We start from the raw sequence: 18,735 nt of genomic DNA on the forward strand, positions 1-18,735 counted from the left end.
GTTCATCCCGAAATAATACCAGCGGCTATGTGGTCTTGTGGTATGACACTCGCTTTCGGATCGGAAGGTCCTGGGTTCGAGCCTCGCTCGACGCATAGTTGAGTCCTTGGAAAAGGCTCTTTTTTACTCACATTCTCTCACCGTACTCAGGTGTAAAATGAGTACATAGCCGTTAACAGCGTTGTCTCTGTACAGAAAAATTATAATATCGCCTTACTTACAGGCGCCTTACATTTCTTGTCCTAAATGTTAAATGTTGCTAATGGACAGGGACCCCTTTTAAAGCGCTTGGAGCGCTTTGAAAAGGTTTGTGGATAATGCACTATTTAAAAGCTAAATTTTAATTTTTAGATTGACACGATCGATTCCAATGATTACAATGACTCCCGACTTGTCCAAAAACAGAAGCTTATAATCCTAGATTTGAAAGAGCTCTCAGTTTTGTGAAGTTAGGCGAAGTAGTTGCGTTTGTTTGGGGTTGTTATTGTTTTTGGTTTTTTTTTTTTTTTTTTTTTTTTTTGTTTGTTTTTTTTTTTTTGTTGTTTTGTTTTGTTTTGTTTTGTTTTTAACGATTTTACGGCGCTTGCTTGCGACACATTTAGGTTGTTTCAGGGCCAAAGTCTTGGGTTTAAGAAATGTTCACATTTTTGATTGATCGATATGTGTGGCAAGAGTCTTCTAACCAAAAAGTTATAAATGCGTTTTGTCTGGGCATTAATTTCTTACTGTACAGAAAATAACGCGTTTATTTTAAATGTTGGCCAGAAAACTCGTCCATCAAATTTCGTTCCATTTAAATGAACCTCTCCTTGTCAAAAACACTCAAACCTGGAATTTCATTGGGGGCCTAGGGTTGACTGTTTGACAAGGTGAAGGTCGTTTTAATCGATCGATCGATATTCTAAGAAAGTGTTTTCTGGCCAAATTTTTTGAAAACTTGTTGTTTTGGGTTGTTTTGTTTTTTTTTTTCAGAGTACGCAGTCTAGGTCTTGTTGACCTCATTATCAGTACAATCTCACTGTCTACAAGACCTGTCATGTATAGAACATTTTTGCCGCGATTTGGATACAACTTGCCGTCGTCCACGGTCGACACCGGTTAATGTTTATTTACCGCATGCCTTTCGAGGAATTCTGATCACAGCGGTGTTGAGGTGAAGCCTTCTTTAACTTAGAACCTAGGACTTGTATTTTGACTTCATTTTTCGGTTCTTGCACCGCCTAGTGAGTTGTAATTAGTAGTGTTCAAGAGAACAAATGTCCAATTAGTTGAACTATTGCATACAATTCGTGATTTGGAGGTCCCCACCTTGTATTTTGACGTCATTCTTGTGTGTAACCTTTTATAGCCTGACAGTAGCTACGGCCTGACACTGACCAAAAAATGACGTCAAAAGACAAGTCTTTGACCACAAAAGAAAACAAATCGTGAGACGTATTGATTATTTCAACCAATGGGATAATTTAATTCCTTGAGCACTACTTACGCCAACTCACTTAACGATGCATTAATCTATAAATGACGTCAAAAGACAAGTCTTAATGTCAGACTAAAAGTTAATGATGCTACCGTCAGTGTCAGGCCATGGGTTTACGAAGGCTACGGTTGAGAGGTACCGATGTTGATATGTATTTAATATTCTCTCTGTTTCAGTGCAGTGCATTATCTACTCATTTTCAAAATAGTGATTTGGAAGAATTCGTTTATTGGCTTTGATTTAGACATTATATTCATCATTTGAATGTATAACCTATTGACCATGCCAGTTACCGCAAGGTCCCAGTTTTGAGAGTTTTTGACAAGATGAGAGTCAATTAAATCGAGGAATATTGAAGTACGAGTTTCCTGGCTAAATTGTTAAATACATGTTTTTCCAGAGTACGACAGTTAATGGTTTATGTCCATCTCCGGTAGGAAATGTAGGAGGAAATATTATAGGAGTATGTTTAGAAGTATTAGAAGTCGACTCGGTATGGTGTGAAGAGCTAAGGAGTCTAAGGGCTAACCCAATCTGGAGACTGAATCCGACGACCCAACACTGCCGTCCTCTGCCGTCTTCGAGATAAAGACATCGGGCACGGACAAAATACTAAGAAGGAAGTGGTTATTCAGTATCAGATACTGAATAGTGCTTTGCCACTATTCAGTATCCGCAAGGAACTCTTTTTTTATAGAGAGAGTGAAAAGTGCGACAATCTCGGTTGAATGTAAATAAACTGCTGACCGACTTCCAGATTGAACACGTGCAGTAACTGACAGCCCGATTCAAAGTTGCAAAAATATTTTGATCGTAATTTTTTAATTCCTGCTATTAACATAGATCAAAATAACAAAGTAAAAGTGGCAGTCAAATACATTTTTAAATGTCTAAATAGACATGATTAAATGTCACTAAATATTCAGTGCCACCATCGTTGGTGGATATAAGCTGTTTGACTCTGAGCTTAAGGTTCGAGAGTTCAAATCCCAGCAGGGAGAACTTTTTTTTTTTTTCCCCAATATTTTTAAAATTCCTTCTGTCTATTAAAACTTTTGTTTTAATAATTTTATTTGCTTGTAATATACTTTAATGTTGATATTATACTATTGTTCTTTTATTTTTATTATTATTATTGTTGTTATTATTATTATTATTATTATTATTATTATTATTATTATTATTATTATTATTATTATTATTATTATTATTATTATTATTATTATTATTATATTATTATTATTATTATTATTATTAATATTATTATTATTATTTCTACTTACATACTATTATTATTATTATTATTATTTTTGTTGTTGTAATCGTCATCATCATCATTATTATGATTATGATTATTTTTTTAAAAATCAAGTAGTTGGAGTAATTTAATCAGTTATCGATTTATTACGAATATCTTTTATGTGTTATAATCTCGTTGTTGTTTTTCATTGATTTGCTCTTCTATTGTTTATTACTTTTTAAAATCTTGCTTTTTTCTGTTTGTCTCATTTGTTGTTGTTGTTGTTGTTGTTGTTGTTGTTGTTGTTGTTGTTGTTGTTGTTGTTGTTGTTGTTGTGTTTGTTTGTTTGTTTTTTTTTTTTTTGTTTTGTCATCTTAGACAAACCCGATTCATTATAAATATGTGAACAGCCTTTCTGCCATTTTTAATTGAGCGATGTACTTCCGTGAATTAATTGCCGTATTATATTAAAATTTACGTGTAATAATAATAATAATAATAATAATAATAATAATAATAATAATAATAATAATAATAATAATAATAATAATAATAATAACAATAATAATAATAATAATAATAATAATAATAATAATAATAATAATAATAATAATAATAATAGTAATAATAATAATAATAATAATAATAATAATAATAATAATAATAATAATAATAATAATAATAATAATAATAATAATAATAATAATAATAATAATTTAAATAGATACTGAATATTAGACTACAATTGACATCTATTTACTGAATACATGTGGTATTTTTAGGGGTGTTTCTTTTTTTACGAAACACGCCGAAACCCGACAAAGTTATGGGAAGTAGGCAGCAGTGGGGAGTGAACCTGGGACTGGGTTTCGTAAAAAAAAAAGCAATTACTTTTTTTAAGAAACCCGACAATATCCGACAAAGTTATGGAAAGAAAGTAGGCAACAGTGGGGGAGTAAACCCGAGACTCAGAGAACTGTACACTATTGGGGAGTAAACCCGAGACTATGGTTTTTCGACGGGTTTTGGCGGGTTTCGTAAAAAAGGAATTGCTTCATTCTTGTCTGGTACCCAACTCCCATAGTCCGGCTTCATTTCCCACTGGCATCCATCTTCCATAGTCCCAGGTTCATTTCCACTAATATCCTCTTCTCCCAGTCCCAGGTTCACTCCCAACCGGTGTGCACTTCCCTGAGTCCTGGTTCATTGCCCAATGGTGCCCACTTCCCATAACTTTTGACAATTTCGGTAGGTTTCGAAATAAAAGTACATTCTGAGCTCACTGTCCACTGGTATCAGCCTCTCGCAGTCCCAGGTTCAATCCCCATCGGTGTCCGAATCCCAGATTCATTCCCCACTGCTGCCTGCTTCCCATAACTTTGTCGGGTTTTGGCGAGTTTCGTAAAAAAGTAATTCCCCCTCCCCCTTGGTATTGCTTTTTTACAAAATCCAGAGTCCCAGGTTCACTCCCCACAAGTGTACACTTCCCTGAATCTCAGGATCACCCCCCACTGTTGCCTACTTCAATAAGTTTGTCGGATATTGCCAGTTTCGTCGGGTTTCGTAAAAAAGTAATTGCTTTTATATGAAACTCGCTGAAACCCGCCAAAAACCAGAGTCTCAGGTTCACTCCCTACTGGTGTACACTTCCATGAATCTCAAGTTAACCCCCCAATGTTGCTTACTTCCCATAACTTTGTCGGATATTGCCAGGTTTCGTATAAAGGTAATTGCTTTTATGTGAAACTAGCTGAAACCTGCCGAAAACCATAGTCTCAGGTTCACTCCCCACTGGTGTACACTTCCATGAATCTCAGGTTCACTCCCCACTGTTGCCTACTTCCCATAACTTTGTCGGATATTGCTGGGATTCGTAAAAAAGTAATTGCTTTTATGTGAATCGCACTGAAACCCGCCGAAAACCATAGTCTCAGGTTCACTCCCCACTGGTGTACACTTCCCTTAGTCTCAGGTTCACTCCCCATTATTTCCCTACTTTCCATAACTTTGCCCCATTTTGTTGGGATTTGGTGCATTTCGTAAACAAAAAGTGATTGCTTTTGTTTTTTTTTCAAAACCCGCCAAAACCCAGTCCCAGGTTCACTCCCCACTAGTGTACACTTCCCCGAATCTCAGGTTCACGCCCCACTGTTGCCTACTACCCATAACTTTCTCCGATATTGCCAGGTTTTCGTCGGGTTTCGTAAAAAGGCAATTGCTTTTATATGAAACTTGCTGAAACCCACCGAAAACCATAGTCCCAGGTTTACTCCCCACTGGTATACACTTCCATGAATCTCAGGTTCACTCCCCACTGTTGCCCACTTCCCATAACTTTGTCGGATATTGCCGGGTTTCGTAAAAAAGTAATTGCTTTTATGTGAATCGCACTGAAACCCGCCGAAAACCATAGTCTCAGGTTCACTCCCCACTGGTGTACACTTCCCTTAGTCTCAGGTTCACTCCCCATTATTTGCCTACTTTCCATAACTTTGCCCCATTTTGTTGGCAATTCGTAAACAAAAAGTAATTGCTTTTTTTTTACAAAACCCGCCGAAATCCAGACCCAGGTTCACTCCCCACTGGTGTACACTTCCATGAATCTCAAGTTCCCTCCCCACTGTTGCCTACTTCCCATAACTTTGTCGGATATTGCCAGGTTTCGTAAAAAGGTAATTGCTTTTATGTGAAACTAGCTGAAAACCGCCAAAAACCATAGTCTCAGGTTCACTCCCCACTGGTGTGCACTTCCCTTAGTCTCAGGTTCACTCCCCATTATTTGCCTACTTTCCATAACTTTGCCCATTCTGTTGGGATTTGGCGCATTTCGTAAACAAAAAAGTAATTGCTTTTTTTTTTTTACAAAACCCGCCGAAACCCAGACCCAGGTTCACTCCCCACTGGTGTACATTTCCATGGATCTCAGGTTCACTCCCCACTGTTGCCTACTACCCATAACTTTGTCGGATATTGCCAGGTTTCGTTGGGTTTCGTTAAAAAAGTAATTGCTTTTATATGAAATTAGCTGAAGGCCGCCGAAAACCATAGTCTCAGGTTCACTCCCCACTGGTGTACACTTCACTGTCTCAGGTTCAGTCTCCACGCTTTGCCTACTTTCCATAACTTTGCCGCATATTGTCGGGTTTCGTAAAAACGTAACCCCCCCCCCCTCCCCCATTTTGTTATTGCTGTTTTACAAAACCCAGAGTCCCAGGTTCACTCCCCACTGGTGTACACTTCCCTGAATCTCAGGTTCATCCCCTCCTCTCGCCCCCCCCCCCCCCCCCCTTACACACACACACACGCTGCTGCATACCTCCCATAACTTTGCCGGATATTGCCAGGTGTCGTCGGGTTTCGTAAAAAAGTAATTGCTTTTTATTACGAAGCCCGACGAAACCCAGTCCCGGGTTCACTCCCCACAGGTGTACACTTCTCTGAGTCCCAGATTTACTCCCACAGCTGCCCTCTTCCCATAACTTTGTCAGGTTTCAGAAAAAAAACACCGTATTATAGTGCAAAACCACTATTCAGTGTCAGATACTGAATAGTACAAAACCACTATTCAGTATCAGATACTGAATAGTGGAAAACCGCTATTCAGTATCTGATACTGAATAGTGCAAAACCACTATTCAGTATCAGATACTGAATAGTGCTAGCCTACTAAGAATAAAGAGAAGAGCCGCAAGACCTACCCATACCAAGCACCCGACGTCCTCTGCCGTTTTTCTTTTCGAGCTTGGTATGGGTAGGTCCATAGGTAACACAGGACTCCTAGTAGTATGTGTGTAGGTCTAGCGGCTCTTCTCTTTATTATTAGTATTTTGTCCGTGCCCGACGTCTCTATCCGGAAGACGGCAGAGGACGGCAATGGAGGTACGTCGGAGTCAGTCTCCGGTGTGGGTTAGCCCTTAGTCACTGAAGTTTCGGCCTACGAAGGAAGAAAAAGATGGGTAATTATGCAAAATGCTTGTCCTAAGGGTATATTGTTGAGTGCCTTATGGCAGCAGAGTTTAATGGTCTCAAACTATTGTATTATAATGGTCTATCCAGGCGATGAATTCGTTGATGCCTCGTGTGTATACAGTTGCAAACCAGCCCGGTAGCCCGTCACAAAGACAACGCTCGACCAGATGCACCCTGGTTTCAGGTTCATTGGCACAGCGTGTACATATGGGGCCGGTGGAAAGTCCCCATTGATGAAGCGTCGCTGCCGTTCGGCAGATACTCGATCTCAGTCAATGTGCCGCCACTCAGTGTCTCCTCTTGCTGCGATCTCATTCTATTTGCCGCCACCCAGTGTCTCCTCTTGCTGATAACAGAAACCTGGCAACTTCTCTCCCACCTTCGAGGAGTCTACAACCCTACGAGGGACCGAATTTGTCCAAGTCGACTTCCATCTCTTGTTGCCAACTCGAAACCCTTGGGTCTAATGTAGGTCGTGTTGTAAGTACAGGACTGTTATGGCTACTCCACTGCGGCTCACAAATCGCACATGAGCCCAGAAAATAGAAAAATCCGACATAATTGATATTGGAACAGGCATGATTTAATGTTAATCGAATGCTCCAGTGAACGAAATACAAGTTTTTGAAAATTATGTAAGCTATTAATCTACGCCATTGATTAACTTTAAAAAATAGAATAATATTATCCATTTGCAGTTTGTAAGTTATTCTCGAACGCTAAACCTAATGGGTGCGTTCGAACTCTGAGATTCCAAGCTCCGAAGAATTATTGCAATCAACTTAACAAATGCAGCCAACATATCTTTAGGCTGAAAATTCAATCCTCAGCCCTCCCACCACTCCATAATAAGTCCAAAATAATAGAAATTCAAATTCAAATTTCAAGCAAAATACTCGTACAATGGTACCGATTGCCAGTCGATATTTGCAAACACATAATAACAATAATACTAATGATGATAACAATAATGACGATAATAATAATGATGATAATAATAATAATAATAATAATAATAATAATAATAATAATAATAATAATAATAATAATAATAATAATAATAATAATAATAATAATAATAATAATAACGATAATAATAATAATAACAAGAAGAAGAAGAAGAAGAAGAAGAAGAAGAAGAAGAAGAAGAAGAAGAAGAAGAAGAAGAAGAAGAATTTATCATTCACCGTTTTCTCAACCCAAAAGTGTTTGGCAATTGATGGGGGCAAGTCTTGATGATGTAACCATACTTTGATTATACATTTGTTTTCGCAAATAAAAAAGCGGGGAGGCAAAAAAAAAATTCGACTGCCTGCTGCGACCGCTCGTTCAACTTTACTACATTACACCAATGATACTCGTTCATTAAATTTAATTTAACGCTCTCCTTACCAACTATTGTCAGGATTATTCCTGAAATGCCATACCTAACACTAAGATACATTTTTTTTTACACTCGTACTCAGTAGCAATGAGATTTTTGTGCAGCAAAACAAGTTATTCATTAGCAGCATTAAGTTCTTATAAATATATCAGATTTTTTTCTTCAAATTTGGTAATGCACAAATCACATCTGAAAAAGAAATATGTTTGTTGTATCGTAACGATTGTGACGATTTTCTAATCGTTGGTAAGGAGAGGGTTAAACAATACACCTCATTATACAGCAACAGTTACTGTGAGAAGAACCAAAAGATTGATCTCGTTGAAATCCTATGCTGTTAGTTAAGTAAGAAGATGAGTCCGAGTGCGTCATCTCATTTCAACAGCCTAGACAAAATCCTGCCTTAAGTCAATGTAATCTTGCTAATCATATATTGTCACGTATTCGATATATTAAGCCAATTGCAGTATTATACTGTAATGATCAAAAGTAATGTTACAGCTTTGGATTCTGTCATCCTCTTTAAATACAAAATAAATCTACAAGCGTTGTATACCGACTGAAAGAGAAATGGAAGTGGATTCATAAAATCACAGATTTATTGACAGGCAGGACGCCATTGCTGTACTGTAAATAACAACTTTTAAAAACTTAAGATCGCAACTTGGCAGAAATGGTTTCAGTAATCAATGATTTTAAGTGGCCCCTTTAATACCAACCAAGGGCCTTACTCGACGCCTTGTTGACATTGTAAGACTGTAGACAGTTTCGGCAATTATCTTGGTTCAAACTTCAGTTACAAAATTAAAAAGTTCACCGTTGTCTTTTCTTGGAATTGGGCGGTTTTTAAGAGTTTAAATTGGAGACCGCATTTGTTCCACGCAACTTATTTCTGGTGACAGGGCTGGACACATGAAGTGGGGAGGAGGGGAGGCAAGATATAGCCTCCAATCTGCGCTATTCAGCTGGTTTCTAAGAGTTTATCTGCAGAATTTGGAAATGGTCAATAGATGAAATTGAACAGAAAGGTATGATACTCAAGCCATCAAGAGGACAAGATTTGTATTCTTCTGTCTGGAACATAAAATGTACGGATCAATGTTATGACTTTCTTTTTAATTACCAGTGGATAACTCACAATATTTGCGGAGAAATAAAGGGATTCATCAATTCTCTTTATTATACTATTGTTTCTGGGAAATTAGTATAAATGAAGACGAATATTTCGAGCCATTATCGATACATCTGTCCGATGATAAAGTATGCAGGTGTGCGCAAATGAATCTGGCAAGAAGGCGGCCAAGTTCAAGGTTAAATTAAAAGCGACTGATCATTATGCCCTAGCAGATATACTAAATAACAATTTGAGTCAACGGGTGATATAATTACCCTTGAATTAAAATAAAGATTTGCAAATTGCTCGTATATAATCTGCTTTTTTATGATTTTTAAATTTGCCAGTAATTATGTGCTCACTGGGAAAAAAAATTAATATTGGTTGTATGGTACCATGTTTACCCATATCCCTTTTTATAATAGATGTGAATAATTCTTTTAGGAAGGCATGTTAGTTTTCCATAATGGGTTCGAGAAATCATTGGTGGTAATGGTGTCTGCGTGTACAATGGTTTGTATCCGGCTGTACTTCAAGAAAGTCTCCTGTTTAAGAATTCTTGACCAGTTAGGGGTCAATTTAATTGATCAATATACTATGAAGTGCAAGTTTTCTGGACGAAATGTTACAAAAGCATTATGTCATTTTTCGATGGTAGGTCGTGCTAGGAAATATCGTTCTTGTTTTCCATCACACTTTTATCTTAAAGTACCTGGGGTTTTTTTTTTTTTTTTTGGTAACATTTAGACTTTTAGAGAAAATAAAAGAATGACAATCGAAAACGGACTTGAAGAAAAGAGCGTCGACTCTACCTGTAATGAAAAGAAAATATACTGCCATTTTACGGGAAGGGGGAGTCAATAAATCATTGCAAAATACAAGCGGTAAGAGCTGTCCCAGGAGGAATTCTTGAACTTGATAAAACTTAGAGAAGAAAATATTATTTGTTGTATTTTTTAATATTGTAAACATTTTTAACTTATACATAAAAAAGGAAGGAAGTCTTTTAGACACTTGAGCTGGAGGAAGTGACGTCACGGCTTTATAGCTCTATTTAAAGCTACTAAAATAGCTCTATTTAGAGCTGCTAAAAGTAGGGATACATTTCTAAATTCACAAGGTAGTGAGTTCAGTGATAATGTTTCTATGTGTATATAATTCAAGTTCTTGTTTTTTCTCAAGATTATTCATTAGGATTCTGGCACCCCAGATGCATCATCAGGCTATTCAGTTTATGAACATTTATTACAAAGTTTTGACGCAGTGACCCAAATAATTCATCGATTACGTTGAACTAGGCATACCTTTTCAAATCATGTGTGTCACATATTTTAAATAATGTTCAGAATATTGAGAACTGGGTATTTCGGTTAGTCAGTGTTCAAGATAGCTATGATCTAAATAGGGACAAAAAGTGCGACGTCACATTTAACTAACAATGGCCCTTTTGGTTCCACACTCAACGGAAAAGAGTCAGACTGTGGTCTTTATTACGAGCACAATTGCTTTCAAAAATCAAATTAATCGAATTTTCTTTGATAAAATGGTTCAATGTATTGCACCCAATTGTCGACATCGTTCGGAGAGAGAGACCTGTCGGTTTTACTCATTTCCAAGTGTTGTTGTGAGCGTTGTTAAGAGGAATGACGTCACGACTTTGGAACCCTATTCATTGGACGGACAAAGCACGCTATCTCTGAGAGCAACACGTTGTGCTAAAAAGACAACACTATCACACCATGCATTCATATTAATTTTAAAGCACTGTCACTGTCAAAATATTTTTTTTTTTATGTGACCACTGTAACTCAATGTTATTCAAACTCAGAGAGTCAAGGTAGCACCCGATACATCATCAACTCACACAAACCAACGAGTATACGATATCATTGCACAAACTGATATACGTAATTAACATTGGTAGAAATTTGATATCCTGTTTCATAACCATGGAAAAATTATTTGTATAATTTCTAATAGGTCTCCTGACTGTTTTAATTAACAAAATCGTTCCTATTATGATCCTAATCCATGAGTTTACTGTGGTACGGTAATGAATTTAATCTAATAGATAATCGTTCATCAGATATTGATAACAACTTCTCTTACATGAGTATTTATATGGCCCAGGATCCACTAAACGGACTCAGAGCGCTTTACAAGGTGGAGGTGGGGGGAGGGGGGGGCGCCTAGCCACCTGCTACACTTAGCATATAGGTTGAAACTTGACGCCTGTAAGATGATATTAAAACTTTTTCGACAAACATCGCTGTTTCTGGCCAATACTTAATTTACAACTGTAACTGAGCACTGTGAAAAATGTGTGTAAAGAGCCTCTTTCAAGGACACAAACTTCGGACCGCTCGGGACAAGACATTACATATAATAACCCGAGATTTGCCATTCCAAAGGCAAGTGTCATATCACTAAACCACAAAAAGCCGCCGCACAACTAGATAATAGCTCTAATGACCTTCATTAAATATTGATAAAAATTCATATCTCTAATGGTCAAAGATGGCTGTATCACCGAAGACCACCGAAATTTTCATTTCCTTTGTTTTGAGAATAATGGAAGTTAAAAACACACGAGCACCAGTATCGCAATCTTCATTATTACTCAAGTTGTAATGATAAAGACAACTTTGAATTGATTCACTAATCGCAGTCGTATCCATCAGCTTGCTGAACGTATTAGAATTGAAGGACTCCTTAGTTTTTTTTGTTGTTTTTTTTTGTGTGTGTTGTTTTTTTTTTTTGTTTGTTTTTTTTTTTGGGGGGGGGGGGAGCACATCTTAGTCTGAATCACACAATTGTCTTGATTTATTCAACCGCTTTCTACTTGTATTGTATTGTTTTAGAAACACGAGCCTGTCTACTTTTATGTGGTGAAAATGATAGATAGATAAAGAAAAACATTACACTATCCGCCACGGCATCATTAGATATCGTCGCCCATGCATTCCATGCAGGGATAAAGATAATCCATCTAACAAGAAGTCTAATGTCAACAGGAATCACCCATGTTGTCCAAAGTGAGCAAATTGTGGATTAATAATCCTGCCTAAAGAAAAATAAAACGAAAGTGGGTGAAACGGGACCTTCCGGGTCACAGTGCAGTGATTTAACCACTCGGCCACTTCGCCCCACAAGCTGGAGAAATAAACTTATTTGTATATACAGTTATTTATTTATTCATTCATTTATTTAATTGTTCATTCAAGATACACGGATGCGTATTTTGCAATATGACACGCATGGCTCTCTTTCTGTTGGAGCGCCAAAGATCTTTGGAGTCATGAGAATGGTCTTTATTGCTTGTTATGCAGAGTCACAAAAGTGGTAGAGTCATATCGCAGTGTTGCCTCCTTTCAAATAGGAAACAAAAGTCTGATGTTAAAAAACGGGTTTCACTCTCAGAGGACCCGATACATACCTTGTGTAAATGGTCTTCTGGTTTCAGAGTGATGGCTCTTATTTTCTAGTCTAAATATATTATGATGGTCTTAAATACAGATCATCCATCGTTCGTTTACGTTCCGTAATCCTTAAAAACTGCCTTTACGGCCTGCTCTCAAAATAGTTATGCCACATTCTATAAGTAACCTATTCAATATTAGTCATCCAAAGGAAAAGTTACATGAACATGTCCAATGATTTTGAAACCGGAAAATTAGCAGGTGTGACTTTTCTTCCCTATAACTTTTTTTCTTTAAGTCGTAAACTACAACTTTTGAAATGTTTTAATACATAAACATAATTATTACACAATTATTAAATTTAGAAAATAAAAAATAATGTTCAAAAACTGTTGTTTTATTTTCATTCTCTTTAACCAGATTACAAAATAGGGAATACTATTAGTATTATTACAACACGATGAATTTAGAGGAGGAAAGCCGTAATGAAGATGTCGTGAACAGACAGCCCCGTATGGATGACATGTACGAGCAAGGAGGGCCTGTCTACGACTATAACTACAGCATTTCAGACATTCTGACCGCGTATGATGAAGGGATGTTTGCGTCCTCAAACGTTGGTATTTTCCTGTGCCTATGTGGAATCACCTTTAACGTCGTCTTGATTACCTTGATACTAGGATCGGAGACTCTTAGGACGCGATTCATTTATATTCAGGTAATCTTACCCGTTGTGTCAAACTTTAATTATCGTTTTGAGATTTTTCTTTTGCACTTTTAATGAAAATAACATTTTAAAATGATTCTTTATCGCGTTTTGGTCATCAAAAATCAAAAAGTAGTCCATCAAAACCATAAATCCCATAGAGCCGGTATTTATCCCGGTCCCTATAACGTGAAACGGACAACAGTAATTGCTTGCTACTCTTTTGATAAGACGCTAGATCTAACAAACCCAGCGATTCAATCACTGCTAGGTTGACGGGGGTAGGGGGTCAGGAAATAGATCTCTATATAGCTATCAAAACCCCCAATTTGGTTATCAATAAATCACAAATTTTCCTCGTCTCCTTTTGTTTGGGTGAAGTAATTTGCGACATTGCTGTCCTATATTATCTGTGTTTTGCCACAGAGCCAGACAAAGCAACAACAATACTAAAAATCGTGAGAAAATTAATCCAAAATAATGAGCCCTCCTCAACAGAGGGTTTAACCTCAAGAGAGGATCTTCGGCTAATAAAAATTTAAGAAATTGCTGGGGTTTTTTTATCATTTAAGCATAGAGAAAAAGAGTAAAGCGTCCTTTTAAAGTAAATTGAGATAAACAGAAATAGGCTGTAGTTGAATAATAATAGTAATAATAATAATAATAATAATAATAATAATAATAATAATAATAATAATAATAATAATAATAATAATAATAATAATAATAATAATAATAATGATAATAATACTAATAAACTTCATTCATCCTTTTCGGAAATTGTACAAGAGATGTGGCAAAGAAAAGAGATGGATTAAAGTATTGACATTAAAAATATAAATACCTCAAAATAAGTTAGATAAGAATGTATCCATTACCTACAATATAGTGAATATCATCATTACACTTAATGTGTCTTCTATCCCTCCCTCTATAGCTGTCTTCCAATTTACCTTCTGCCTTTGTCTTGGAATGAGATTACTTGTTTTTGTCCTGGCCCTGGCCGGAAAGCGCCGTAAAACCCTTTAAAACAAATACAAAACAAAACAAATTAGGAACTCATCTATCTCAAACTCTGTTCAAATAATATCTCCCTTGTTTCGCACCTTGAGCTTAACTCTCTCCTTACCGATTCTTTTCAGTATTTTCCCCAAATGGCAGGCTTACCCAGCAGAAAAATAGACTTTTTAAAAAATCAAACAAGCTCTCTACAAAACAACTTTATGTTCTGGTTAATTAAACATGGATTATTCTTAAAATTCTGTGATGTACAAAATAATTATGAATAAGAAAAAATGTATATTGTGTCGTAACAAATGTGACGATTTTGCTCTAGGTGGTAAGGAGAGGGTTAACCACTCATCTTCTTGTTTATTTCAGATTGTAAACATTGCCTTCGCCGATTTAGGCTTCGTCATCACGGTCGACTGTTTTAGCGTTTACAACGACTTACACAAATGGACTTTTGGAGCGACATTTTGTAAGGTCAGTAAGTCTTGGATTTCACATTGCAATTTTTTTTTTTAATTTATCACACCCGGTTTGTGACATATGGAGTGAATACGATTGGTAAGAGTCATATATACGAGGCTAGTGTCCCATTATTGAGGCTAATTGTATCGATGATGTTACACATCGATTTATGTGTTGATAAGGTATATCCGGATGGCGGATGTTGTGAGCAATTTAACTAAGCACATAGCATCAATTTTTAAAAATTGTGTAATATGGTGCTTTGTTCATTTGTAGAAATCATCAAGCCTTTAGAAGTATTATATTTATATGAACAGTCCTCATTACAGTAGTATTCACTACATTGGATATAACTAAGGGACACAATCGATGACCATCTCATTCCCATAATTTGTCCCGGGCTAGAGTCACATTTAGGAGATGTAAAGTTGAGTCCTTGAAAAGGGCCTTTTACTTTATTTTCTCACGACATTGTCAGTCGGATAAAAAATGTAATATCGCTTTACAGGCGTTAGCCATATTTTGGCATTTTCATTGCTGTTGGCTTGCGACCCCTTGTAAAGCACTCTGAGCACTTTTCGTAGATGTTTTTAAATAGTCCTTCTGAGCCAATGGGCCCATAAAGCCGGAGTTTATAACGATTTCTATAAAGTGAAACGGACAATAGCAGTTGCTTGCTATCTTTAGGATAGGACGCTAGTCTATCGCAAACTACTTTTCCTGCTGCTGCCAGATCTAACAATCCCAACTACCTGATCACAGCTGGGTGGACATGGGAGTCAGAAAAAAATATCGACTGCACCCTGGATTGACCACTGTCCCTTTGCGGGTCAAGCAAGTGCTCTACCAACTGAGTAATCGGGACCCCTTTTGTAGAGATTGCTCTATATGAGTATGAGTGTTCCCTTTTTTATATATCTATATAAATAAATAAATAAAAATAAATGAATACAATTCGTTGTATTCTTTCCATAAGGGAAATTAGTCTCTAGGGTCTATTCCAAGGGAAGACTGGAATAGCCCAGGCGACAGCCGCAATGCAGCGCCTCAAATTGAGCTAAGGGGAGGTGACTTGCTGAATGCCACACATCGCAGCGGCTGGTGATCGAACTCGGTACCTTTCGGGCAAGAAGCAAAGACCGTACCACTGAGCCACGCTGCCCCTTTCATATTATATTCTGCTCTTGATCTGGAAGATGCGTTAAGGGACACACCTGTGTGATCATCACTGGTGGGTGCTGTGAAAAACAGAATTCCGACAAATTCCGATCCACACTTTCCGACACATATGCTGTTCCGATGGCAATAAGAAAGAATAATCCGTCGTGAGACCTAATGCATGTGCCTAACAATGTCTTCAAAGTGATTTAATTTGCCTTTAACTTTAATTCTTTTTTAACTCTTGTATCAACAGGCATGGATGATTCTAGATGTCGCTCTGCCCACTGTATCGATCATCTCCGTCTTATTTTTGAATGTCGATCGAGTTCTATTCATGTACAAAACGAAGGTGTACGGGATGCTCGTCAAGGGGATTATTGCACGAGCATTCGTATTTCTCTACCCATGGCTTATCAGTAGTATCCTCGTCTGCAGTCTGTGGCTGGGCTTTTCTGAAGTAGAGCCAAAACCCGAGCTGTGTGTTTACGGTATAACGAAAGAAGCCAACACTGCGTCCACTTGGCTAACTGTATTTCTTCCAGCCTTCTTCATCGTTGTGTTAGTCGTTTTTGTATTCATTGGCGCATTTGGAGAAATGCCGAATGACTCAACTTCTGTACGCAATCCACCGAGCCACAGATCTGATTACAACCAAAGCCCAAGAAGTCGAGTAGAATTCACGTTAATTCAAAGTTCACCGGCAAGATCTGGCACCACTACATCAACATCAACAACTGCAACCATCGTTGTCTCTGACCCCAGAAAACAAAGGCGTATGGTGGTCTCCATCTTGATTGTGGACTTTGTCAGCATCTTGCTCAGTCTGCCTTTTACAGCATTGTCTCACGTAAGTCCTGTATGCAACGATAGATCCAGCTGTCAGTCTCTCATCACCTTATTTCAGAGTTTGTCATGGATGAGGTCATCTGTCACTTGCTTCAGACCTCTTCTCTTCATTCTCCTAACCCAAGCTAGATTTGTCTGTGTTCGAGAAGATAAATTCTGCTGTTGCCAGAACAGGTCTTCATCAAATTCACATTCCTCTAATTACCTGTCCAGACCCCGTCATGCTGGAGGAGCGATACCCGCAGATAACACAAGTTCCAGTCAGAACAATCAGCAGATGACGATGACGTCACTGATAGATACACAGAGACCGGCCTCTTCCGGTATTCACACACCAGACGTTGTTTCGACGGGCAGAACTTTAAGCCCACCCAATTCTCCAAACAAAGTGACAAACAGTAAAGAGGTATTGTCTTTTACAGCCAAACCGTCTGTGTCATTAGTTGATGAAACCCAGAAACATGGCGTAACGCTTATATGACACTCGGTAATCACGATTAGTGATGGCACCGGTCTCGTGAAAAGCAAAGACTAATCTAAGAGTACTATAAAAGATACTGTCAAATCATGGGTATAGTAAATTGAATGCTGTTGACGTCACACTTCTGTTTATTGTTTATACTTGCCAGCCACATATCAGTTCGATCAAACAGGCTATGAGTGGTTTAAGATACACCTGAGATGATTTTCAGCTGTTTTTTTTCAGCCACACAAGTGATAATTTGAATGCGACGCACATGTGTAATATCTATGGTGAGATTTTGTCAATGCATTGAACTGTCAAAACTCTTGGAATGGAAGCGTGTCATTTATATTGTCATCGTCTAAGCCAATTGGATCACACCTTAATATGCGCCTTCATTAACAGGATATCTGAACACCGCAAAGATAATAAATAATAAGTACAACGTTGTATTTCATCCCCCGGTGATTGCATATTTCAACTATGTTATACACATCACGTAGCTAAGAGCAAGGTTCGAGAAATGGTTTGTGACCAGAAAACTGTGAATTGTCTGAAGAGTTTCAGCGAGGATTGATTTTCAGGCATGTGTTTTCAAAATTTATGACTGAATCTATAACTCAATCAATATGAAACATTGCATAATTATGCAGATTAGATCAGAAAAGATTAGTACACTATCAAAACGCCATTTTTTTTTTTAGTAAGGCCAAAAGACTTTTGCATCATAGATCAATGGAGAAAATGACTCACACTCTTTCAAAAATCCCTTAAGCGGAGAATTCATGGGGGTTAAACCAAACCGATTGTTATCATCAATCGATATAGCAACGTACATAAACTGGTTTCATGTTGCCTTTTGCCCCAGGAAGACTGTGCCCACCGTGGTGGTGTCGGACCACGCCTTAACAAACCACATTTGATTACTTTGACATCATTGTTGCTATTTAATGTCCTCTAATCCTATTATTACTCATAAGCGGATGTAATAATAGAATTAGAGGGGGGTGGGGGGAATCAGAAGGGATTTTAGAGGAAACTGCTTGAATTTTATCCGTATTATGTTTTACGTGATGTATTGATTTCTGCTATCTATACCAAATCAGTGACATTACTCAAATGTTGTCAAACTGTAACATAAAGGGTAATCCCGAGTATTTTTTTATATTTGGGAGGATGGCGGGGAGATAATATTATTATGTGTTGCGCTTGTATAGTTTTTCTTGTCTTAGTCAACTTGACGTTCGAAACTCGTTCGAAGCTCCAAACGTAAGAGTTCCAGAATACTCTCCTGTCAGATAGTTGCACTGAAAAGTGCCCAAAGTTGCACCAGAAAATCAAGGAAGTTGCACCAAAAGATGCAAAAAAAAAAAATGGCAAAAGTTGCAGTAAATCAAAAACTGCAAAGCGGATAGATAAAAATGAATGTATTCGCATAACAGTAACAGGACAACACCAGGCAACATGATGATCACACTGATGA

General features: G+C 37.5%; 1 protein-coding gene across 1 annotated transcript in view; it reads left to right on the forward strand.

Moving 5' to 3' along the window:
• LOC144966782 (uncharacterized) overlaps positions 1-18,589 on the forward strand; it is a 23,964-nt gene extending 5,375 nt beyond the window's left edge. Inside the window, exons 2-4 of the mRNA XM_078903562.1 lie at positions 13,024-13,321; positions 14,690-14,794; positions 16,197-18,589. Coding sequence (XP_078759688.1) covers positions 13,064-13,321; positions 14,690-14,794; positions 16,197-17,270 — 1,437 coding nt within the window. The 5' untranslated portion in view covers positions 13,024-13,063 and the 3' untranslated portion in view covers positions 17,271-18,589. The remainder of the gene's footprint in view (positions 1-13,023; positions 13,322-14,689; positions 14,795-16,196) is intronic.
• Positions 18,590-18,735: the final 146 nt, after the last annotated feature.

Source organism: Berghia stephanieae, chromosome 2, assembly GCF_034508935.2.
Source record: "Berghia stephanieae isolate SIO BIC M18660-M18661 chromosome 2, UCSD_Bste_1.3, whole genome shotgun sequence".
Classification (NCBI taxonomy): Eukaryota; Metazoa; Mollusca; class Gastropoda; order Nudibranchia; family Aeolidiidae; genus Berghia; species Berghia stephanieae.